Source organism: Ambystoma mexicanum, chromosome 6p, assembly GCF_040938575.1.
Source record: "Ambystoma mexicanum isolate Mex_15411 chromosome 6p, UKY_AmexF1_1, whole genome shotgun sequence".
NCBI lineage: Eukaryota > Metazoa > Chordata > Amphibia > Caudata > Ambystomatidae > Ambystoma > Ambystoma mexicanum.
The window spans coordinates 1,537,319,115-1,537,345,226 of record NC_090935.1 but is presented as its reverse complement, the minus strand read 5'-3'; the positions used below and the strand labels follow the sequence as shown (position 1 = coordinate 1,537,345,226).

The window sequence follows — 26,112 nt, the reverse complement described above, 5'->3', positions numbered from 1 at the left end:
CGCCACAGTAAGTTAAATGAATTGTATTGGTCAGAACCATAATTCAGCACTCAATCTAATATTATCTGGTTGACACCTGTACCAGGCCTTCTACTTCCACAACTTTGTTATACAGGTATACTCGTGTGCCCGCTCAATGCTTCACAAAATAACTAAGTTATAACAAAGTGGTAACTTCCAACTTAGAACAACATCACAGGGTTTCTGCTGTATTAATCTTTTAAAGCAGTTTTGGGGAAACAAGGAACCACATTAGTGCTCTTTGAGATTCCTTGGCAACTATGCTCCTTTCCCTCTGGATAATCTTCTCCAGAAGGGAAGCCTTGGTACCACCTTTCTTTCCCCTCGACACCAACAACCAAATAGTGACCAGGATATGCTATCACTCTGCTTCAGTCTTGGCTTTGGCAACGTGTGTGTATGTCAATTGCTGATCTGTACTTCATAGCATAGGAATAGCAAGTTTTACTGTTCTTGGGATACTCTATGTTCCCCTCTTCCCTTAAACAACGTTTATAGTCTTGATATTGTTGAAGTCTTAAACACTCTTGGCTTGGGTATTGCTAGTAGGCTTTTGGATTTAAATAAGCTTCCCCAAGGGTTTTTTGGGCCTTCTACCAACTCACACCCTTGCTTGCATATTCATTCTGCTTCTACAAATGTACCTTTTGTTGCTTTTGAACAGTTCAGTATTCAGAATTGTTAATGGCACTTCATTCACTTGTACACGAGCAAATCTGCCTGCTGAGCACACGCAGACAGCAACCGAGTGCTCCAGAGTCACTCGCACACCATGAACTCACCAGGTAAGTTGCTTGCTCCTACTTCGCTTGGTGTTCAGAGGTCTTCTGGTGTTGTGGCTTCCTGCAGTCGGGCGAACAGCCTCTTCTGGACCTTCTCCACTCACTCCACTCGAACTTGCAGCTTCTGCTTCTCCAGGGACTTTCAGGTGCACCCAAGCCAGCTGGAACCTCTGGCGAGGGCACACTTCCCTTGCTGCTTCGGTTTCTCGCTGCGCAACCTCTGCACACTGGATTTTCAAAGAGCAAGAGTTCTGTGCTCACGCTTCCCACTGTGCGACCTCTGCAACAGGGAGAACTTGAGACAAAGACCCTCTTAGGGCACGTCACACTTAGTTTCTCTGTGGTCCTGGTGCCTTTTTTATTACCTGTAGCTTCCCCTTCAGCGGCATACGCGGCCTGCACTGCTTTCTCCTCCCCTGCACCAGAGGGGGCCTTTTAGGCCTCCCAGCCTCACTCAGGTGTAGGTCATCTTTACTAATTAGTGGACTGCTCCTACAGCAGTGTTCCTCTGCATCCATCTTCCTTGTCCCAGTACTGAGAGAATTATGGGATTTGCAATCCCTTTCATCAAAGTTAGTGTTTATAACCTTTTCCTCTTTGCTGATTTGGTCTCCACTTTCTACAATATTTATTGAAGAAGAATCACAGTTATGTTCGCAAAGAGGAATAAGGCTCTCTAGACCTCTGGTGATTATTACCACCAAACATCCTTCCATTTCCCCTTTTGAGTTAGGACAATTTTTAGCTTTATGAATTTGAGGAATTATTTTAGTTCAGACAGATTTTCCCCACATTAAGACGTTCAACATGTGGAAAAACTGGATTGTGTGACAAGTGATTATATACTGTGGAATTTGTGATACATCTTCCCTAGAGGAAGACAAATACCATGTCTTACCCTACAGATTCCTCTCATCTCCTTGGGCCGTTTCTCCTCCCAGGTGATCCTCCCGCAGAACACCACCATCAAGGTCAGAAAGAGTCTATCTTTACCTGTCCACCTGAAAGGAGATTTTATGCAGGGGTTTAGTGAGGGATCCGTAGGATTCATCACAGTCAGCTGCTTGGAAAACGTTTAGACATGGGGCATTTGTGCACATCAACTCAGCAGTCAATCCCCCTCGACTCGAAGTAGCGGTCATCGACTCCGGACGGTATGTCAGTCGTACATATATCACATCACTAAGCCACCATACCTCAGTACTCCAACCTTCTACACCTCCCCCACCCACCTTCCTCCCGAGCTCAGCTGTGTAGGAGGAATCAAAAGATTTGGCTGAAACCAGCCACAACTCTCCAAAAAAATAACCAAAAACCTAATCTGAGATAGATTATATATGGGATACATTACTCACCGTAATCGTATTTCTGATGCTTGTATCTGCTTAGATTCACATGCTGTGCATAGGCCGACATCTAGTGGAAGCTGCGGAGTATTACAGTTTGTTTTTCGAAACTCGAAAATGGGCGTCGACACAGGGCGTGCCAGTAATACTATCCCTAGTGTGACGTCCACTGTACCCAAGATCCCTCACGTGTCTAGGATCCACAGATTGTATTTTTTCTGACATGAGGTAGCATGAGGAGTAGCGTGAGTACAGATAATCCAAGCAGATAGACAGAAAGGTAAGACTACAAGCCATCATGCGCCTTGTCTCAGAGGGGAGGAAGGGTGGGTCACATGTGAATCTAAGCAGATACAAGCATCAGAAATACGATTACGGTGAGTAATGTATCCCTTCTGAGGTTTGTGGAATCTGCTTAGATCACATGCTGTGCATAGATTAGCGAGCAGTACCTGAAGAAGGAGGTGGGATGTGAGAAGGGTCATGAGCAATTAAGTGTCTTAGAACCGCTTGTCCCACTTGTGTATCTGCCTTGGAATGGGTGTCAATGCAGTAATGCTGAGTAAAAGTGTGAATAGAGCTCCAAGTAGCTGCTTTGCAAATGGTGTCAAGGGGTACATTTGCAATGAAAGCCAGGGTGGCCCCAATGCCTCTAGTAGAGTGGGCTCTTGGCGTGAAAGGCAGAGTTCTTTCAGAGAGTGAGTAACACAGCTGGATACAGTTAATAATCCACTTCGAGATGGCACCTTTAGAGACGCGATCCCCCTCTCTGCCTGTAGCTACGGAGACAAACAGTTGATCTGTCTTTCTTAGCGGTCTGGTTTTATTTACATAGTAGAGGACCGCCCTACGCACATCTAGGGTGTGTAGTTTCACCTCAGCCGAGCTTTGCGGGTTCTGGAAGAAAGCCGGAAGCTCGATGGACTGGTTTACATGGAATTTTGATATAAATTTAGGTGAGAACCTAGGGTGTGTGCGTAAAACCAGTTTGTCTTTATGGACAGTAAAGAAGGGATCCTGCACTGACAGAGCCTGAATTTCACTGACCCTTCTTATAGAAGTAATAGCTACTAAGAAGGCCGTTTTATAAATCAGGTGTTTGAGACTGCTTATATGCATGGGTTCGAAAGGGGGGCCCATGAGCTTGGCTAGCACCACATTAAGGTCCCACCCTGGTGGTGGGTTTGAAATAGGAGGGTGAAGTCCCTTTACTCCTTCCATGAAGGCTTTAAGTACTGGTACTTTCCACCACGAAACCTTGCTATTGGAAGTTGTGTAAGCCGACAATGCTGCCAGGTTCATTGAGTTGGGTTGCTGGTGCACTTTTTGACCTTGGTGCTTGGACAGTAGGTTGTACCAGGCTGGAAGTTTGATGGGCTCGCACACCGCCATCCTGCGTAGGTGTGGGAACCACGGTTGTCTTTCCTGCGTAGGTGTGGGAACCACGGTTGTCTTGCCCACATGGGAGCAACTAGGACGAGCGTCATCGACTCTCTGTTCATCTTGTTCACCACTTTCCGGATGAGAGGAGTTGGTGGAAAAGCGTACGCAAACATCCCTGACCAGTTCATCCACAGGGTGTTCCCCTGGGAGTCTGGTTGGGGGAACCTGGATGCAAATCCTGGGCATTGTCTGTTTTCGCTTGTGGCAAATAAATCTATAGTGGGGAAACCCCACTGAGAGAAGATATTTTCTACGACCTCTCTGTGTAGAACCCATTTGTGTTCCTCTGGGAGGGAGTCTCTGCTCAGAGCATCCGCTAGGGAATTGAGCTCTCCTGGAACATGTTGTGATGACAGGAAGATGTTCCGTCTGAGTGCCCATATCCAGATTTTCTGGGCAAGCTTGGACAGATTTGGCGAGCGAGTCGCTCCTTGCTTGTTCAGGTAGAAGATGGCTGTTGTGCTGTCCGTCCGGATTTGCACTGACAGGTTTAGTAGGTGGGGCTCGAATCCCTGAAGCGCTCTGAATACTGCCAGAAGCTCTAGCAGGTTGATGTGGTTCTTGGCCACTGAGTGAGACCAGAGACCCTGAGCTGTGTGGTGGAAATGGTGAGCTCCCCACCCTGTCAGGCATGCATCTGTAGTGACTATTGCCTGTACTTCGGGATTGTAAAAGGGTTTCCCCTGTGCGAGATTCTCTCTTGTCCACAAGTGAAGGCTTTGTACCAGTGTTGTCGAAACAACCACTAGATCGTCCCACTGACCACTTGCCTGAGACCACCGTTTCGCCAACCATTCCTGAATGGGACGCATGCGCAGGCGTGAATGGGGGACCAGGTAAATACATGACGCCATCATGCCTAGTAAACGCATTGCTTTGCGTACCGTTATTTGTTGTTGACCGGACTGATAATGCGGAATTTGCAGTAGTATATTCCGAATTCTTTCTTCTGAAAGAAAGGTGAACCCCTCTTGAGTATCTAGGATAGCTCCTAGGAATTGTTTGCAGGTGCTTGGCACCAGGCTTGACTTTTTCTCATTGATGGAGAAGCCTAACTCGTGGAGGAGGTTGATCGTCCTTTGAATGTTTGTCCTGCAAATTCCTGGGGTTTCCCCCGTTATGAGCCAGTCGTCCAGATAAGGGTACACTGGGATTGCCTCCCTTTGTAGGTGTGCAGCCGCCACCGCCAGTACCTTGGTGAATACCCTTGGTGCTGAAGCTATCCCGAAGGGCAGTACCTTGAATTGGTAGTGTCGACTGTCCACCTTGAAGCGCAAATACTTTGTGCGCTGGGAACATGGAAATATGAAAATAGGCATCTTTCATATCCAAGGTTGCCATGTAATCCCCCCTTTTTAGGAGGGGGATTACCTCTTGTAGCGTGGTCATATCAAATTTTTGGGGCTTGACATACTTGTTGGCAGGCCGTAAGTCCAATACTGGGCGCATTGTCAAATCTTTCTTTGGCACAAGGAAGTAAGTTGAATAGATACCCTTGTTTACCTGGTGTCCCGGGACAAGTTCTATCGCGTCCTTTTCTAGCAGAATGGCGATCTCCTCGAGGAGAATCTTCTGATGTTCTAAAGAGTGTACTCTTTGTCGTGGAGGATGGTTCCGGGGACGCTGCAGTAGTTCTATACAATATCCTGTGGATACTGTTGACAGCACCCATCTGTCTGATGTGATCCCTTCCCAAGCCTGGGTGAAGGTGGAAATGCGTCCCCCTACTGGGGTTGCGTGAGAAGGGACCCTGAACTGAGCGTCACTGCTTTGGTGGAGGCGTGCCACCTCCCTTGTTGGGGCTGCCTCCGCCTTTACCACGACCTCTCCTATTACCCCTGCCGTAACCCTGGGTAGACTGTTGGTTGTTGTTGTTCCACTGTGTACCCTGCCCTTGGGAATAGGTAGATCTTCTCTGGGAATTTTGGCCGCGTGGGTGAAGAAAATTACTATTCCCTCTCTGGTTAGGGGGTCTATTGGTTAACTGGCCAAGGGACTTGAGTGTTTCGTATTCGTCCTTGGCATTCTTCAGTGCGTCTTCGACCGCCTTACCAAACAACAGATCGGTTTCCACCGGTTTGTCCAACAATGATGCCTGGGTTTCTGCTTTAAAACCAGACTGCCGTAACCACGCATGTCTCTTGATAACAGTACCTTCTGCTATCAATCTGCCTGCGTTGTCCGCGGCGTCCAAGGTTGCTTTCAAAATGCAACCAGACACGGCTCTACCCTCTGCGGAAATCCAAGCTAACTGGCTTTTTAAAGGTTCAGGAGCAGAGGCTATGAGTGCCGCGACTTCTTCCCACTGATGGCAGTTGTAGCTGGCCAACAGGGTGGTGGAGTTTGCAATCCTTGCTTGATAGGCGGACGTTGAGGCTACTTTCCTGCCGAAACCGTATAGTTTTTTGCTCTCCTTGTCGGGGGAGCTTCGGACGATGTTCCAGCCCTCTTACGAGTGTTGGTGACAACTAGGGAGTCTGGCTTCAGATGTCCTCTTATATAGAGGGGGTCAGACTGGGCTGCCCTGAAAAGTTTTTCAACCCTGGGATTGACTGCTCTGGTGAGGTTCGGGTTCACCAGGGACAGATCTATTCTCCACTGAATGGACTTAAGGATAGTGATGGTCTGGGCAACAGGCCTCCTTTCTCCCACTAACTCCTTGGCGAAGTCCCTTTCCTCCTGGACACCGTGGGTGTCAATGTGGAAATGTTCTGCTGCGCGTGCGAGAACCTCGTTTAGGAGGGGTTGGTTATCGACCGGGGAGTCGTTAACCGGGGCTTCGTTCTCTACCGGGGAATCTACTTTGTATGTTTCCGGGTCCCCCTCTTCCTCTTCCTGGTCCTCATCATCCCCATAGTAGCCCGTCCCGGTTTGCTCTTCTATCATATCAAATTCTTGGTCCTCACAAAAGGAAGCCTCTCCTTGATACAGTGAGTATGGTCTTGCGTATGGCTGTACCTCGAAGGGTTCTGACCTCATCGGAGTTTCAAACCGGGGCTTTTTACTCGGGGGGGGGGGGATAGGATCAGTACAGCCTGAGGGTGTCGCCCCCTGTGGATCATACGAGAGGAAATGTTCTGGATTTTTATCATAAAAATCTGCCAAAGAAGACATTCTTGACATGACCCTATCTATGTCTTCACTGGACCATTTTTTGGAACTGGGGATGACTCTCTCAGCAAGTCTATGGGATTTATCTTGAGTAGCCTTGCTGGTTTTAGACATATCAGCAGACCTGGTTTTGTCTGTCTGTTTAGGGGGAGTGGTGTGTTTAACAGGTGTGGAAGAGTGCAAAGGTTGTTTCTTCTGCTGTTTTCCCCCCTCCCCGTGAGTGGAAAAATGTTTTCCCTGTCCTTTAGTGGCTCCGGAGGTTTTCGACGCCTGACGTCGAGGATCGGGGGTGGTGTCCCTGTCCTTCGAGCGTGGGCCTTGCTGGTTTTAACTGCGGGCTCTGACTCCTGGAGCGCGGCCTGGGGGTGGAAGTCGTCTTCGTCTTCCGACGATCGAACTTCTGTTAGCCTAGGGAGCAAGGCACTCTTGGCAAGAGTGGATGATTGCCTGGAGTCATGCGGCGATCTTGATCGAGAGCGCCCAGAGGACACCGAATCGGACCGTTCTGTTTGTGCCTCTTTCCGAGAACTCGACGTCGAGTCTCGGTTGGACTTAGTGTGTTTAGTGTGTGCAGTATGTGAAGTGCTTGTGTCGCCGGGGGTCTTCCCCATAGCCGCCCTGCCGGACTAACTTCCGAGGTCGGGGACCTACGTTCGGCTGTCTTTCGACGCCGTAATGCCCTCGCCGTCCGAAAGTATGGCATCGCTGCCGTCGCTGAAGGCGCCCTCCGCTGCCATGGCCGCCTGCCTGGCGTGGTGGGCCCAACGCTTCGTCAAACAGTCCTTAAGTGTCTTAGGTTTAAACCTACTACACGCTCTGCAGTTCGCTTCGGGGTGGTCCCTCGGCAAGCAGAGATTGCACGTGGCGTGCCTGTCGACCCAAGGGTATTTGCGATTGCACTTGGGGCAGAATTGAAAAGGGGTACCCTCCATACGCACCTTGAGGCAGCGGGCTGTTAAGTGTAGGAAATGTATAAGGTGTACCTATATACCAAGAGTGTAGATTATGTACCACCCCCCACTCTCCCGACTTGCAGGGCCGAGGCCCAGCGGCCTTCCGAGGCCCAAATCCGTCGTGCAGCAGCCGACGGTCGATTTCTTCTCCAGCCAGCGTCGAGTGTCGAAGTTGGACGTTGGGGTGGGGAAGGATGTCAATAGATTATTATTTTTAAATTTTTAGCAAAAGTATGGCTAAGGCCAGGGGACTCCGCAAAATGCTTCCGACCAGTATGGCGGAAAAAAACAACCTGAGGATCCTAGACGTGTGAGGGATCTTGGGTACAGTGGACGTCACACTAGGGATAGTATTACTGGCACGCCCTGTGTCGACGCCCATTTTCGAGTTTCGAAAAACAAACTGTAATACTCTGCAGCTTCCACTAGATGTCGGCCTATGCACAGCATGTGATCTAAGCAGATTCCACAAGCCTCAGAAATATATTACAAAGCCACGGTACTGGCTGTGTAGTTATGGTTAAGTTGCTAATACTATAGGAAGAGCACTTTTTGGGCGGCTTATAACTTAGCTCCCCCTGGACGAATCCTCACCAAACTTTGCAAACATTTTTTTTGCAAAGTTTGGTGAGGTTTGGTCCAGGGGGGGGGGGGGCAAAGTTAAATGGGGGGGGAGGGAGGTCCCAAAATGTCTTTTTCCCATAGACTGAATGGGGAAAAAAACTTTGCTCACGCCTACAGCCCAAACCGCTGGACGGATTTTCACCAAATTTGCGGCACGAGCAGCGGCTTGGTCCGAAAGCGTGCTTTTTTAAATTTGGTGAAAATCCGTCCAGTAGTTTTTTAAAAAATGACCAAAAAGTAGGTCACAAAAAATTAGTGATATCTATGTCCGCTCCGCGACAGGACACCGATTGGTTAATCGGCTTGCGTCATGTCTGCGGACATGCGACCAGTCCGCTGATTGGATGGTGAAGAGCATGAAGTGCGTTAGATTTTTGGAAACGCCTGCCATCTTGGATTCGCGGACATCTGCTGGTGTCCGCGAACATCGCGGTAAAACATATAAAAAAGCACAACATTGCACTTGTTAAACTTATCAAATCATCTCTGGGGAGGTGAGGGGTGATGAGGATTGGATGGGATATGGCTGCAAGAAGCAAAAAAAAAAACGGGTGTTTTTTGCCACAAACAGTTCGGATGTTCGCAGACAGTCCTGAAAAGTTTGCGGACACCTCAGCATTACAGGGTTGGTGAAATGCAACTGACCTGAATCCGAATGAGTTTACAAAGTTTGGTGGGATTCTGTCGAGAGGGGGCAAAATTAGAGGGGGGTGCCAAAATAATGTAAAGGCTTATAAATGAGGTGCCATTTGACGAATCTACCCTTTATTTGGCAAACTGATAATACATCTAGATATAAATGTTTTTGCAAAGTTTGGTGGGATTCTGTCAAGAGGGAGACAAATTAGAGGGGGGTCCCAAAATATTGTAAAGGCTTATAAATGTGGTGCCATTTGACAAATCTAGACAAAGGTTTGCAAAAAGATTATAGATCTAGATATAAATGTTTTCGTAAAGTCTGAATGGATTTTGTGAAGTGGGGGCTAGGTTATAGGACGATTGTATGTGCATACATTTGACACTTTTGAAAAAATAAAACATGGGTGGATTTCCAGCAAACTTGCTTAAGGAGCATTGGCTAGGACCTACAAGCATGATTTTGGAAATGTGCCAGTGTTTTATTTTTTGACAAGTGTCATAATGTAGCTACAAAAAATAGCAATATACCTTTAGTGACTGAGGGGTAGCCTGTGGCCATGGGCAGTGGCCAGATTGTCTGGGTCGTGGAATAAGGTCATGATCCGGACAATCTGGCTACTGGCCATGACCACAACGGACAGAACATAGGATTAAAGTGGCCATGTCCACCTGGGACTGGCTTTGTGGTAAAGTTATTCGAAATTAGGATAGATTTGAAAGGGACGAAACATTTTCCTGTTGTAATATGGTCATAGGGTTCTCTTTTTGCCTTCTGCAGGCTGCAATGGAAAGTGAAGAGGGGCCCTGTATGGAACCCCCGTCTTCCCTTTCCATGTTGGCCATCTTGGAAAAGGATTTTCCTTTCTACACCGGGACGGCACAGGCGTACCAGTGTAGTGCAGGAAGAAAAATCTTTTTTAGTACCCCGGGTTCCCGCTTTGGGAACCTAGGCTGCTAATGGCCTTCATCCCCCATTTCAGGGGCTGGAATGGGGGGATAGTGGTCCAGAGACCTCGTTATCCACCCTCGCTTCGCTTGGGCTGATAACTTGGGCTGCTGGGCCGGTATCCACCATTAAGTTGCGCTACTAAAAACCTATGAAATTCAGTGAAAAAACATTGTTAAAGGGACGTTATGGTTCCAAGTAAAACCGAAAACCCCCTGAAATTCGGCAGTTATGGTAAGCTAAGCAACCATAACTCGCACCACCACCGTGCACTGCTAAGACTAACACCCAGGACATCGAGGATGACATCACACATGCCATTGATGACATCACATGTCTGGCTCACTCTTTTCCTTTACTGATATATCTAGGCCAGTAACAGTCAGGAACAAAACATTCACTATACTATAGTACAAGGTACTATATTTGTAGACTTCTACTTCAAATATGTTCTTACAGTAATTCACTTAGGGTCCACTCAAAGCATATGAAACATATACAAAGGGGAAAACACAGACTTGGAAGACAGGAATGCTTTCTATGTATGAAGAGAATTAGTAAGGTTATCAACACTGTCTTCTAGTTCTGTTTTTTTATTACTGTACTTTCCCTGGATAGGCTTATATTTGTACACATTGCACGTACATTATTTTCCTTAGGGTCTAGTCACAATATGTCATAGTTATACATAGGGAAGTAATAGCTTTGAAGCAGAGCAATCATTTCTGTGCATGCAGATAATCAGTTAGGTTATGAAGATTGTCGGGTAATACTGCTGTTTTTTTGTTGATTTCACTTTCCCTGTATATGCTCTATTTGTATGTGTCGTTGTCTATTTGTGTTTTGTGTGCAGTAATGCAAAAATGTAGTAAGTGGGTTTGATTAGGTACTTATTAAATGTTTCACAGTATACAAGACTAATAAAGCATTTATAATTTTAGTATTTAACATGGCAAGATTATTAATATTGCATCTTCATCATGTCTGCTGCACACTATGCCTATGCTACTACATGTGTACCTTAGTATATTGGAAACAAACTTCATAACACAATGCTATTTGGATGAATGCATTACTTAATGCACTACGTACCTCATGATATTTATTCCAATGATCCTTGACACTTTTTTATTAACATTACAATAAGAATCCCTTGTACAGACGTTTCATGAAAGGTAAATGCACATGTGATGTCATCAGTGATGTCATCAATGACATTGTGATGTCATCCTTGATTTCCTGGGTGTTCGTCTTAGCAGTGTTATGGTTGCTTAGCCTACCATAACTGCCGAATTTTAGTTTTTTTTTGGTTTTACTTGGAACCATAACGTCCCTTTAACAAAGTTTTTTCATTGAATATATATTATATATATATATATAAAAATATATATATATTTTTTTTAATGAGCAACAGAACCGTAGGACTTCGTAGAGAATCACACAAGTAATAAATTGGAGCCCCATGATAAAGGCAGCTCGCCTCCTTCGCTCACAAAGAAATCAGTGTTAGAACTAGCAGCACTTTCATAGCTGGGTTGGATGGGAGAGTGCTGAGGAATCTCTGGGAGAAGAATCCATAGAAAGAACATTACCAGTAAGTAATTTCTCCTTCAATGGATTCCTTTTCTCCCGCGGATTCCTGATCAGATAGACTCCCCAAGTAGTTTATTTCAGCTATATGGGATGAAAGTCCTTATACTAGGAAACTTTGTAAAACCGCCCTCCCGCAGCGAGCTTCAGCTCCACGGGCCGCATCCAGGCAGTAGTATGTGATAAAAGTATGCAATGACGACAATACCGACACTCTGCAGATGTCCCTTACTGGCACACTTCTCTGCATGACAGAAGAAGTGGTCACACCCCTAGCGGAGGGGGCCCTGATGCTGGGTGGTAATCTTTCCCTGCATTGTGATAACATAACGAAATGCAGAGTGTTATCCAACTAGATACTGTTTGTTCTGCAAGTATCAGCGGATACTGTTTGTATCTAGAGCTTTCACCGCTTGATTTAGCCAAATGTAGATTTGAGTGTCATCAGCATATGAATGATATTGTAGATCAAATTGGTCAAAAATATTTAAAAGCGGACAAATATAGACATTAAACAAGAATGGAGACAGGGAGGAGCCCTGGGCAACCGCACTGATAACTGGTAATGGATCAGACATGCATGAGCCTAATTTGACCTGCTGAAAGCGGTCAGGTTGGAAAGAAACAATTTCAGAGCATAATCAGACACATGGGCCACCGAGGACAGTCTTGAGATGAGAATGTCATAATCAACCGTGTCGAAGGCTGCCGACAAGCCCAGCATGACAAGCATGCTGACCTCTCCGTCGGCAGGCCCCAAGCAGGTTGTCTCAAACAGACACAAGCATTGTCTCTGTGCCATGGCCCATCTGAAGTCCCGACTGAAATGTGTGCAGGATATGATGCTTTTCCAGAAAGCTCTGGAGCAATATAGTCGCAACTTTCTGCAGGATTTTTGCAGGCCATAAATGGCCAGCAATCGGGCGATAGTTCAACAGCAATTTATAGTCCAATGTAGGTTTTTTTTAAAGTGCGGTAAGATACGATTTTATTTAGATCTGATGGAACACAGCCTTGAGTTAATGAGGCATCTAGAAAAGATTGAATAATCTCCTTCAAAGCTGATGCATATTATATAGCCAGATATGCTGGAATGGGGTCATAGGCAAGATTATTTGGCTTAAGTTTAAAGAAAAGATTGGCAATAATATCCGAGTCCCCCATAGTAAATGTGAAACTAGGCAGGATTGGCTCTGGCATAGAAATTATCTCCACATTTGCAGAAGAAACCTGTTGAAGAATGGCTGTGAATCAATTTTAGTCGTGATCGCACATTTTTTTTCGAAAAATTACATTGAATTCATTAGCCAGTGTGCGGGACATAGGGAATCTAGGAATGGTGCATGTAGGACAAGTACAGTTTCAGATGGCTGCTAAGAGGGACTTAGATTGATTTTCGGCAAGATGAATTTGCTTTGTAGGCAAAGAAATATGCCATTGGCTAGACATGCTAAGCTTTCTTCTAATCTTATTCTTCTTGATCTTTCTGTGGCTTTTGACACAGTGGATTGTGCTTTACTTTCAAACTCTACATTCATTTGGTTTCACTGGTACTGGTTCTGTTTGTCTTGGTTTAAGTCCTATCTTTCCGATCGTTTGTTTTTGTTTCTTGGGTGGATCCAATCCCCGCGCCCCCTTTCCTCTTGTTCAATGAGTGCCTTACGGCTCAGTTTTGGGTTCCCTCCTCTTTTCGTTATATACTGCTCCCCTCTCTGCTATTGTTGCTTTTTCAGTGCGGTCAGCAGACCTCTATGTGGACGACTCACAACTCTTCATTTCCGTTTCCTTGTTTGCTGATTCTTTACATTCAATGATCTTGGACTGCTTAGTTGCCATCCAAACATGGATGCACACTCGTCTTCATCTTAATGCCACAAACAAATTATTTTCTTTCCAGCACCTACTGCTGCTCACCTGTTCTTCCTTTTTCTTCTTCTGCCCGTTATCTAGGAGTTCTGTTTGATTCTTCTCTTTTATTCACTCTACTTATCTCAAACACGGCATGATCTTGCCGTTTTCATCTCTTTAATAGCAGTAAAGCTTGCTCCTTCCTCAGCTTTTATGCTACCAAACTGTTGATCACTACATCACTACACTTATTCCACCCCACCCCCGTTTTGATTATTGCGAGGGTCTTCTCCTTTATTGCCAAGCTTCCCCATTTGGTCCCCTTGTGCTCCATTTTTAATTTTGCTGTTCGTACTCTGTCCTATCCCCCAATGTGTTTCTATTTCTTCCACTCTTCTTTTCCTTCATTGGTTATCCTTCGAAGCCCACATTCAATTTCAAATGTGTCCATGGGCTAGAACCGGTTTATCAATGATACTTTGTTTATATGCCTGTCCCTCCCCATTCTTAATCCCAGTGTCTTCCATTTGTCCCTAAACACCCTTGTGCTTAGTTGCGTTTCATCTCTTTTGACCGCCATGCTACCAAATTCTGAAATGCCTTACCATTGCACATTCAAGCTATCCCCTTCTGTGCTCTTTTCTGCACTACCCTCAACGCTCACCTTCTCTCTACTATGTCTTAACTCCCCTACTTTTGGTGAGAAATTGTTGCTAATACTAAAAGCATTTATTTTGATTGTATATGGTTTATAAAACCTTTACAAGGCAACACAAAACAAAACAATTTTACAATTCATCATAACATAACTCACCAGTATAAAATCAACATCACATGATAATCAAATAAATGTTAAAACATTTTAAACCTTTAAAAAATCAAAACAGCAATGGATGACGAAAACACATACACGTGACCTAAAGTAAAACAGAGGAAAAAATCTATACATTTTCACCAGTTTAAAGGCCAAGAACGATGTTAGTCTGTTAATTTTATTTGAATAGATTTAAGAAAAGCTGCTACGGCTATAGTGTCAGAAGTATTTTCACCATATAGACATTTGCGCCAGGCATGTTCCGCACTACACCAGTGACGAGAAGAGAACAATTTGCCCAAATAGCTCATCCTCATGTCACTAATTGCTGGACAGTGCAGAATTAGATGTCGATTGGTTTCTTTTATGTCTTTATTCTTGCAAAAATGTAATCTAGAATCTGCGACTATAATCAATCCTCTCCGCAAGAGGATTTCATTAGTCGGCAAAATATTCCAGCAGCATTTGAGGAATATTGCTGTATACAATTTATCACAAAATCGGAACAAATAGGATGGTAATGTTCCCCGTTTCTTGTGTTCATGGCTGAGATGACTAATTGATGGATAACTGTGGAGTTTCTCTGTTGTGTCAATCCAATCATTATTGTATAAATACAGTCTCTTACCTTTATAGGATTGTCTATCAAAACCTCAGTATTCAAGTTCAACTTCTGTAAAATGGTTTTGCTCGACATACAGATCTGGCTGATCGAATTTGTGGTTTCCCACAATGATTGTGGTTCTTGCACACATTCAGATCTTCATACAGAGAGCCATTGACCAGTAAAAGTTATTTCCTATATAAAGATAATAACTTCCACTCTACGTGTGCTCTGATTGAGATAAGACCTAGCTCAAATAGTATTGAAACGAGGAGAACAGCATTCGGTACATCCAAAACTCTCCTCCAAATCTTAGCCTCCGCCAAAGCCAACCATTTTGGGACTACATGAAAGCATAGTTCTTGTCCATTGGTACGTTTTGGAATTACTTTGCCTTCATAAAATTTCAATGCAGGAATGATAGAAAAAAGTCTGCATTTTCAGTTTATCTTAAGTGGTTGGTTAAGCAGAAGAGCAGATTTTTGGTGGAGAGTTTGTCTAACGTTGCACAAGCCCGGTGAAGCGGATATGGAGAAGCCTAAATACGTCATGCTAGATGCTTATCTAATTACTGTATTCTCCCAAAACGACATCTGGGCCCTCCTTTTCTTACTTCTTGAAAGGGCAAGAATTTTTGTTTTCTTTGGATTGATCATAAGGCCATTATCACTCGCAAAAGATGAAAACGCAGCAAGTAGCCTTTTTAAACCCACACGGGATTCATCAAATAGTAAAAAGTCATCTGCGTAAGCTAGCCAAGAAGCCTTCAGGGCACCCATCTTTGGGGACACCAGCACAGCCAGGTTCAAAAACATTTGCGTCTGATATGTATAGGTTAAATAAACAAGCGTGAAGGATACAACCTTGTCTCAAGTATTTGTACCGCTTTACTACTGTATGTACGGCGCTTTGGCAATAGCGCCTTATACCATCAAATAAATTAAAATTACAATCTATTCGTTCATAGAAAGCAGGAACATCTATATCTGGGCAGTTATTTAATATCCTCAAATCTAAACAGCTAGATGTCTTCAGAATCTGTTTCAACATCAGGGATTTCGTAGGCCAGTGATCTATGTACTAGAATAGAGACTCTAGAATAGTGCAAGTCCCCCGCTCGTTATACGGATACACTCCATTCTTTACTTCCGAGATATTTGGAGCATCCTGTTAAATGTGCTCCTTGCACATTTAACGGGCAAGCTTAGGATATTTACTCCATCCTTATTGGCAGTTTCAAACACCTTGCGGGATGTCTTATACTCATTAATATCCCTCACGTTCCAGGACATACAAAAAAAGACTAATATGGCTCTCAGTGGATAGTTGTGCACAATCCCACAGTGTTATGTCATCTTATACCATATACTTCTGTCACTGCCTACTTAACTTGCCCCATTTACCTCTGTATCTATTTTTCTCTTAATTACGTCCCTTCCAACACTGAACCCCCTAATTTTGCAGTGAAATACCCTTTACCAAATAAACCTGTAAACTAATTTGAAACCTTTGAGTGGTCAGAGATGTGATGCAGGGTATTCGACAGACTCACCCCCGCTTAGTTCACTGTGCCCAATATCGGTTCTCTTTAACTACTAATATATAAACATACCAGTTTTTACTACTATACCCAATCATAACCTTTTGTACAACCTTACGGTTTCTCACATGAATGACATTTTCACCACACCCCTCAATCTAAAATAGTTTGGTACTCCATATCAAAGTATCCATATTTAATTTCCCAAGTGCTTAGGTGGTGTTCAGTTCCAGGTTATGGATGCCAACTTCAAAACTACTTCAACAAACTTTGCTGCCTCATCTGCACCGGTAAAGAAGTGGGTTTGGGCATTAGTAACTATTCTAGGCTTAGACTGGTATATCATATAATAAGCAAAAAACGAGTGGGGTCCTGGGATGTCCCTCTGCTGGACATTAGTCCTGGTTACGAGAGCCTTACCCAGATTCTTTAGCTCACTAACTTTCACAGAGGAGAAATATTCAAAACATCAGTCTTTGTCCTGCCCTGGGGCAGTCCAGCACCGAAAGGCTTTGGCAGGACAAAGACTGATATGTAGTGGAAATGTCTCTTCTGTGAAAGGATGGTGAGCTAAATACTGTGGTCGATACTCTAACTCGGGATATAGGTCGGTAGAGAGACACTCCCAGGACCCCACTTGTTTGTGCATATTAAGTAGCTTTGGGTTTCCACCCTACGTTACTAGGGTCATCCAGACACAGAACCATTGCTCAATTTTCTTAGAGAGGCACAGCTCCACCTCACCGACTAGACCCAACCAGGTTGAAACACATGTCTGGGGCTGCTGTTGGTACTCTTGTTCAGAAGGGAATTGCTTGGCATTTCGGTGCTGGACTGCCCTTGGGCAGGGCAAAGACTGATATGTAGTGGACATTTCTCACCATCAGGGTGCCCTCTAAATGTCTGCCGCAGCTCTGTGTGCTGCAACTCATGCTGGAGCCTCATACATGCCAACATTCTGAAGCACCTAGAAGGGAGATTCAGAGAAAATCGGCAAAATAAAAATTTCTGATAGAAATACATTGGCCTTAGAAATATTTTAGGTAGGAAAAAGTTAAAAATAGCAATAATTTTCAATGAAAAATCGTGAATCTCTCACCTAAATCGGTGATCCAAACAGTACGGCATGTTGAAACAGCGACTGCCATCCCATGAGTCGTCCACTCCACATCTGCATCCACATCAATTCAGCAGCAACCAACCTGCCAGCATCCAGCCAGCACAGCCTGCGCTTCCCCGCTAGCACTCATAAGTATTGCCACGCCAATGTATCCCAGGCACACCATGCCTTCACTGTGTGCCTTATAACAGCCTCCGTTACAGTGGGGCAACAGCGCCATCTTGCCAGTGCTGTGTGCGCCTCTCTTCGAGTCAACCCTGTAAAGATTAGATCTGGGTGGAGGAAGTGACAATCTATTCAGCGCATGTTGCTGTTCCAAATGATATATTTCCTGTATCGGTTGTCTGGGTTTAAAGTTCTGAAACAGCCATAGAAAATAGTGCTGGAGGAAGGTCTTGCCCACACGTCTGCTCTAGGCTCCTCCCATCATGTGACCGAGAATTAGACCTAGTTGTCCAGACAAGATCTTTATGCTGAAGAGCCAGTTCCTGGTGGATAATCAGTATTTAATTCACACCACAATAAGACCAAAACAGAAAATGAGAGCTCCATGATGAACAGGGACTTTTCCAGATTGCATATGACTAGGATGCAAGAATTAGAACAGCTATCGGGCATAGCACTCATCTTCAAACCTTCCTTTTCCTCTTATTGAGCTAAGATTTACTTACCTTCCCCAAATGATGCCCGGACCCAAATCCATTCAAGATCATGTTAAGTATAACATTTCGGTCTAGATAATGTAAATCATTTCTATGGGGACTATTTCAACCAACAATAAGGCACCTACAGCATAACACTATTATAAGAAGCAGTTTTTCACCTTTACACAAACTTTCAACAAAAATATATTTGCATTTATTTGACATTATAGTCCCTTAAGGCACTATAAAATATTTGTTTCTACCATATTAGCGTACAAGTACATCAACTGATTCCTTTACTGATGCACATACGGCAATACTCGTTTCATTGGCAGCAAACTCTTCTTTGTTAATGGTGCCTAATTGTAGAAGTATCACACGGCCACTTCGTAACGGACCAGAGGTTAGAGTCTCCAAACCCTATTGAGGATAGTATGTAAAGGGACTTTCTTTATTGCCCATTTCTTCTTTTAATATGGCGTACAAATAAGACATCCAACTAGAAATTCCCATTAATTGATTATTTCTGAATTTATATCTTCACTGTTTTATGCCCACCAGATGAAGAAGTGATCTACCTTTTTTGAGCCTTATTGGAGCAAACAGTCCATTCCACAAAGATATACATACTATCAAAACAGACCTTTGTGAGAAACCACTATCTCTCAGTATGGCACTCTAAAAAGGATGCTTACCTTCAGAGCTTCATTGACTATTCTTTTCCAATTCACAACTGTTAACGCCAAAAGCACACCTATGTAAACAGTGCACAGACTATTTACCTTCTGATCCTCACAGGACCACAATGCATTCTGTTCCTCCTGTCACCATCTCATTTGAGACCAACTTTCTCCTTCCATGCAGACCGCTGGTTGTTGGTCAAGTCCATATACTTCGGACTGCCTCGTTTCTGGTTTAACTTCCTTTAAAAATAAATGGACTAGAAAGGGCAGCCCAGAAAAATATTTTATTGATTTTATTTTCTTCGTGTAGCTACTTCACGACAGACCACACGCCATACTTACCAGTTTACCAGAATTGAGCTCATTTCACAAACTTGAACATTCTCTTGTTGAGGTAGTTGTGACTTCTTCACTTGCTTTAGAACTAAACACTTTCTTTTTGTACCCATTTTTTACATGCATGCCCAAACAATGTTGCAATGTGCGACTATGACAACATTTTGAAAATGTAGTCAATATATTTTTCAATTGAATTTCTTAACTATATTTTCATATTGGTGGATCAGTTCTTGTTCTTCTCCTCTTTTGTATGAGCCCTGATGAACACTGCAAGAGTGCCCACAATTAAACATTTTGGCTCAGTTGATTTGTGTCCTAAATTCCTATGATAAAAATAATAATGGAACCAATAACACAACTAATGAGTGCCACTGTTTTTCATGATTCATGGTTTTGTTGAACATGCAGCTACACGTTGGCACAACCGTGAAACTGCATCTCAAAAATTAAACACTGAGCGCAGCAATCCAGTGTTTACGCAATGTTCTATCTCTAATGATTAGCAACACTGTATATACATCATCTATCATTTCAACTATATGTGAACCCTCCCCAACCTGTATAAAGTGCCATTAAATGCCTTAGCAGCCTTACAATGCAGATGTTTTACTTAATTACATTTATTTAATCTCTATAGTCCTAATTTCAGGTCTCAATCTGATCCCAATAAAGGAATGGACCTCAATCCAGTATGAACACATTAATGTAAAGTACTCAATTGTTGGACTCCTCGGACCACTGCTGTGCACTGTAAATGGGTGTCTGTTTGAATTGCCATGCCTTAAAATCAATGAAACTACAATTGACAGGGACATACACAATCAAATATTGACTGTTATACAATATGTTAAGTATAATTGTAAATCATAGGTATACAATTATTTCAAATGAAATTCCTATTCAGCTAGGTCCATTTGGGTCATCCAAGTGGACCACGGAGCAATTCGAGGGGTGTATGGATCGGCTGGAGCAGTTTTTCAGGGCTTCTGATCAACCTCGGCCGAAAAAACTCGGGTAGACCCTAACCCTCAAACACAAGATGTCCAACACCTAGATGTCCAACATCAAGTTGACCATCAAGAAGATGTCCAGAAGGACACGTATAGAGACATTCCAGATTACAGATTTCTTCCAGGCGCTGCAACAGGTGAGTGAGGCCCCACACGAGACCCTCCAGGGCTCGTTTATTGAAGAATCCGAGGCCCGGTGTGCCTCCTGGCACCGGCGCCCCACGTGGCCCCATCTCCCTGCTCCCATCCGCTTGCCCTATTCCTCCCCTCCCCCCGCCTCCCAGACCGCCCCGTCCAGTGATTGGCCATAGGCCGTGTGTACCAGGGCCTAAGAGGCCACAGGACCCGTGCAGACGCCATTCTTCCAGGTGCTGCAACAGGTGAGTGAGGCCCCACACAAGACCCTCCAGGGCTCGTTTATTGAAGAATCCTGGCATCGGTGCCCCACGTGGCCCCATCTCCCTGCTCCCATTCGCTTCCCCTATTCCTCCCCACTCTCCTCCCGCCTCGCAGACCACCCACTCACCTGATTGGCTCATTCTACCCTATTAAAGCCACCTCCCCAGGGCAGCCCCCACGGCTAAGGACCACGAGGCAAAGAGCGGCTCCTACATTGGCGGCTCCAAGATGTGTCTGCAGGTGTCCGCAGGGGACGCCAAGGAAGCCAGCAGCCAACAGACACCAACAAAAACCGTGAGTGTGGCATGGGTGGGGAGTAGAGCAATCACTCTACTCCAGAAAACCTCTGCCACTCTATCTTACCTACCAATAACAGAGTGCCATAATACTAGCATATCCACACTTTAGAATTGTGAATGTTAGCATGTCCACAGTTAGATAAAATTGTGAATGTTAGCATGTCCACAGTTAGATAAAATTGAGAATGTTAACATGTCCACACTTAGATAGAATTGTGAACATTGGCCTGTGTCGCATCTAGATGGAATTGTGAATGTTAGCATGTCCATAGTTAGATAAAATTGTGAATGTTAGCATGTCCACAGTTAGATAAAATTGTGAATGTTAGCATGTCCACACTTGGATAAAATTGTGAATGCTAACATGTCCACACTTGGATGGAATTGTGAACATTGGCCTGCATCGCATTTGGATGGAATTGTGATTTTTAGCATATGCCACACTTAGATGGAATCTCAGAAATGTGACTGTTCGCATATATGATTCTCGGCATGCACCACACTTAGAATTCTTAACCTAGTTTGGGTCGCATCTAGACAGAAATGATTATCAGCCTATGCCACACTTAGATGGAATCTCAGAAATGTGACTATTAGCATATACGATTCTCAGCATGCACCACACTTAAGAGTTCTGAACCTAACTTGCGTCGCATCTAGATAGAAAGGTGACTGTCAGCAGGTGCCACACTTAGAATTATGAACCTAGCTTGCGTCAAATCGAGATAGAAAGGTGACTGTCAGCAGGTGCCGCACCTAGATGGAATCCCACAATTGCAAGGACAGCAATGCCAACTAACCAACCAACCAACGATTCCATCCCTCTGCATACACCTCTCAAACTCTAACCAAACACAACCACAAACCTAAAACGCAGCAATCCGCACAAACTTCACAACAATGCAACAACAAAACAAACCACACATAGACTTACACAACAGCACACGACTACGGACCACAAAACACCCCAAGCCCAGCCAACGGACACACCGGGCTGAGGCTGTCAACAGCACATCACTGCTCTCTTGCACTTTTCCTGCTTCCCCCCACTAACTCAACCTCCCCATCTCTCCTCTTTCAGAGCCGCCAGAGCGCCAAGGGACCACTACGGTGGTGATAGTGCGCGGTACAAATGTCCTTTAACATTAACATTAACATATGAAAATAAGTGACGTAATGAAAAAGTAGTTAATTAAATAGCCTTCTGAGCTTTTAAGAGTAACTTTCAATGCATTGTGGACCGTATCAGATTTTGGTGCAGATCTTTCCACAACTGCAAACAAATACATCACATTATATGTTGGATTACCTCCAATGTATGTATCGTTCTGTCCCGTTCCTGCAACTGATTTTTTAAAGCTTGCACCTCAGGAGCCGATCCTTGATTCTGTTTAGGATCTAATGTGCGAATTACCTAGAAAAATAGAGTTTAGTTTGCATTAAACATTTTGCCCCAACAATGGCTTTTAAACAGATTACTCAGAGAAAATCCGAATGACTTCAGTTCAATATTTTTCTCACTGCACATATACTATAGAAACTGTCAAATGGTGTGAGACAAGCATTGTGCAAGAATTCTCAAAAATTATATATATTCTGTGACTTGCCAAAATGTACACAACACTTACACTGCTAGTTTTATTTTCAATTCTATCAAAACAGTGGCATATTGGAAAAGCAGAGAGACATCCTTACATATTGGCTTGTGCATACTTGAGTAATGATGATTCTGCTCAAGTAAACTAGACGTTCTGCATATGGAGTTATTACTTACCAGTAATCCATCTATGGATTCTTCTCCCCCACATTCCTCATCTTGATAGATGTCCATGAGGTGTGAGCTAATCAGAAATCTTTTTGACAGGGGGTGTTGTTGCAGCTCGACAGTGTCTTGACTCCCTTGATTTAGCCGTGCCACTCCTAGACTCCGGATGTGCCTTCGATCAACAAACTAAAGGGATGCACTAGGCCTCTTGCCTCAAATCGTCACCTCCATTCCACCCCTCCACCCCACCCCACCCTGTCCCACACCGCCCCTCCCGCAGCTCAGCCTGCTAGAGGCACTGTGCACTAAACAAAGGTCAATCCAACAAACCTTCCTAAAGTACCTACCAAAACAACTTTGTTTATATTTTTTTTGTGGGGAACAAACTAGAAAAAAACATGTTAATTTGGTAACCAATTGGACAAACATTTTGTTTGTATTTCTTCCTCTTTTCATCTGCACACAGAAGAGTGACAACAGACTGCAAATAAGACTCATGCACTTGCAAGCGGGGTAGGCTGGGAGGGCAATGAGGAATCCATGGGAGGAAGAACATTGCTGATAAGTAATTTCTCCTTTAATGGATTGCATTCTCCCTCAGAGTCATCTTGATATACTACTAAAGCAGTGTCCACGCTGGTGAAGGGATGAAAGTCATACCAAGAAACTTTGGAGGATTGCGCTTCCAAAACTAGCATCAGCCCCTCTGGCAATATCTAAGCTGTAATGCTTGGCAAAAGTGTGCAATGAGGACCAGGTCGCCACCAGACAAAGGTCCCTTACTGACACTCCCCCTCTGGGGGGTGAACAGCCGCAACTTCTCTGGATGAGAGTGCCGTAAGCACTCAAAGCACCTCCTTGCCTGGGTTTTGATAGAACTCTGAGAAGCATAACTCATGCATTAGGAGATGGTCTGTTTCTTAACAGCCCTCCCTAACTAGAAACTCAGCGCCCTCTTGGGATCCAGCCTGTGGAGCCTCTCCTCATCCTTAGATGGGTTGGGTGGAGGGAAATCTATACTCTGGCTCAGGTGGATTTCTGACGCCACCTTTTGTGAACACTTGGGCGGACTTTCAGTGAAACCCAATAACAGAAAAGGAGGCTTTTGCAAAAGTGCCTGAAACTCACTAACCCACCTTTCAGATGTGATCAGCAACTAAAAGGTATGATGGAAGTTGAAATTAAAGGCTCAAACTGAGCCCCCATTAGAAAGGGCAGAACCACATTCAGGTCCCAATCAGGGACTACAAGGCGAAAGAGGAAAATAATTAATAAGGCCCTTAAGGAACTGTGCGACTACTGGATTTGTGAAAAAAAAGAAATAAAATCTTGTTCTGTACTCCTTTTGAACAATGAAAGGGACGCACGGGATCCTTTTATCATACCCACTTGTAGGCCTGATCACACCACAAAATGTCTCCCCCTGCATGCTTACAGCAACCTAGTGGACTGTCTGAGTGCAGCCACCACCTTTAATGGCTCCTTGTCCAGGTCCCAGTCCCCATACCTTAACCTCTTAAGAAACTGTACAACGTCCTTTCATTGCAGGATGTTTTTTCACAGTTTTTTTACTGTGAATTTTTTAACGAAAAAAACCTATTGAATTTTATGTATGTGTTGTGTGGGTGTTCGGCAATACATAAAAAAATAAAGGGAATGGAGGGCTTAGTGGGAGGGGGGGCCCAAAAAGAATGTTAAAAAATGTGATGTTTTTTTTGTTAAAAAATGTGTGGTGAAAAAACATCCCGCGATGAAATCACGTGGAACCTTAAGAACCACATATGCAGATTGAGAGGGTCTGGGTTCGGGTGATGTACCTTGCCTCCGGACTACGACAAGAGGTTCGGCCTCATTGGAAGTCGGAGAGGTGGGCACATGGTCAGGTCCAGGATGTCCGGTTACCAGATCGTCCTCGCCCAGTCCAGGGCGTCAGGCAAGCCTCCTGAGAACCCACTGGGGATGTGTAATAATGGTGGGAACGCATAGTGGAGGTCAACGCCCTGAGACCTTTGGGTGAGTTGCGCTATATAAAAAAATATTTAGTTAGTTAATTCCACCAGGAATGCGTCCCAAAATGTCACCCATGGAGGCAATTCCCTCAAGCATAACTTATCCTTCCGAGCTCTCCTTTGTCGCAACAGATGCACTGTATGGGTGCCCCACCGGGTGAAGATCTCAGCAATAACCTCTGTGCATAGCTCCCACTCGTGGGAGACTGAGCTCTGCCTGCTCAGAGCGTCTATCAGCCTATTCTCCACCGCTGCCAGCGAGGTGCTAAGACATTCTCCAGCATCCAGAATCATAGATGCATGGCCTCCCGGCACAGGGGCAGTAACCTCATGGTCCCCATTTGTTGAGGTAGTGGTCAGAGCTAGTTTGACCACTTGGAACTCCAGCAGATTGATGCGATAAGCTTTCTCCTTCTGGGACTAGTGGTCACTGACTTGAAAGGGGTGTAAATGAGCCCCCAAGTCCCTCAGTAACATGTCTGATTACCTGAGCCTGTGGTGGCCGTGCTCAAAATGGCTCTCACGCCGACATGTTTGCACTGTCGCTCCACCAAGCTAGGTCGTTGACCACAGACCTCAACACGTTGAGTACACCAAACATATCACCCAAGTACTGCAACCACTGGCTACGGAGAAGCCACTGCAGGGATCACATCTGGAGCCTTGCCTGTGGCACAGGAAAATACAGGATGCCATGAGGCCCAACAGACGCAGGAAAGCAGATGCCGGGAAACTGGAATTCTGGAAGAGTGGCCATCTTTGCGACTCTTTCGGGAGGAAAAGCCGCTCAGAGGAAATGGAACCTCTGTGCTGAGGAGGCCTGCTATTTCTGGAAATTCAGGGAGAAGCCAAGTCGTGTAGCAGGAAGTTAAGTGCCTCGAAACCTATTCTGGAGACTGACCAGAATCAGCCAGTCGTTCAAGTATGGAAATACGAAGATGCTGGATCTCCTGAGATAGGCTCCCACCAGTGCCAACAACTTGACAAAAACCCTAGGTGCAGAGGTCTAGCCGAAAGGGAGCACCTGGAACTGGTAATGGGCAGGAACAGCCTTTGCTTCTTGTGGATAGGCACGTGAAAATAGGCGTCCTGAAGGTTCAGTGACACAAGCCAGTCTTGGAGCTGTAGTGCCTAAAGAATCTCCCTCAAAGTCACCATTCTGAACTGGTCCTTCCTCAAAAACCTGTTCAAGGCCCAGAGGTCCAGGATGGAACTGATTCCTCCCCCTATATTGGGAACCAAGTAGTATCAAGAGTACCAGTCACAGCCTTTCTCTGCAGGTGGTACCTCCTCCACTATGTTCCAGCTATCAGGAGGGCAGTGGGGGTTTGTCCGTCGGTCAATTTATGACTGGTAGGCAGTAGCCTAACTCGAATAAATCTTTAGAAGTATTCCCCTTCCATTTGCCCAAGAACCCGGAGACTCTCCCTCCAACTGAAGATGCATGGTGGGAGACCTCAACGAGGTTTCCTAGAGGTGGGTGCCATCGATGCGACAGCAGAAGTCGGTTGTGACGCTCTTCTACCTCTCCCCGGTTGCGGGAACCTACGCCATCCACGCATGGGACGGGGAAGCTGTGCCCC

General features: G+C 44.8%; 1 protein-coding gene across 3 annotated transcripts in view; it reads right to left on the bottom strand.

Annotated features, from left to right (window-relative positions):
- Positions 1–26,112, bottom strand: part of HOOK3 (hook microtubule tethering protein 3) — a 1,904,471-nt gene that overhangs the window by 133,262 nt on the left and 1,745,097 nt on the right. For all 3 annotated transcript variants that reach the window (XM_069626410.1, XM_069626409.1, XM_069626411.1), the window contains one exon: positions 22,065–22,169. In XM_069626410.1, coding sequence (XP_069482511.1) covers positions 22,065–22,169 — 105 coding nt within the window. The remainder of the gene's footprint in view (positions 1–22,064; positions 22,170–26,112) is intronic.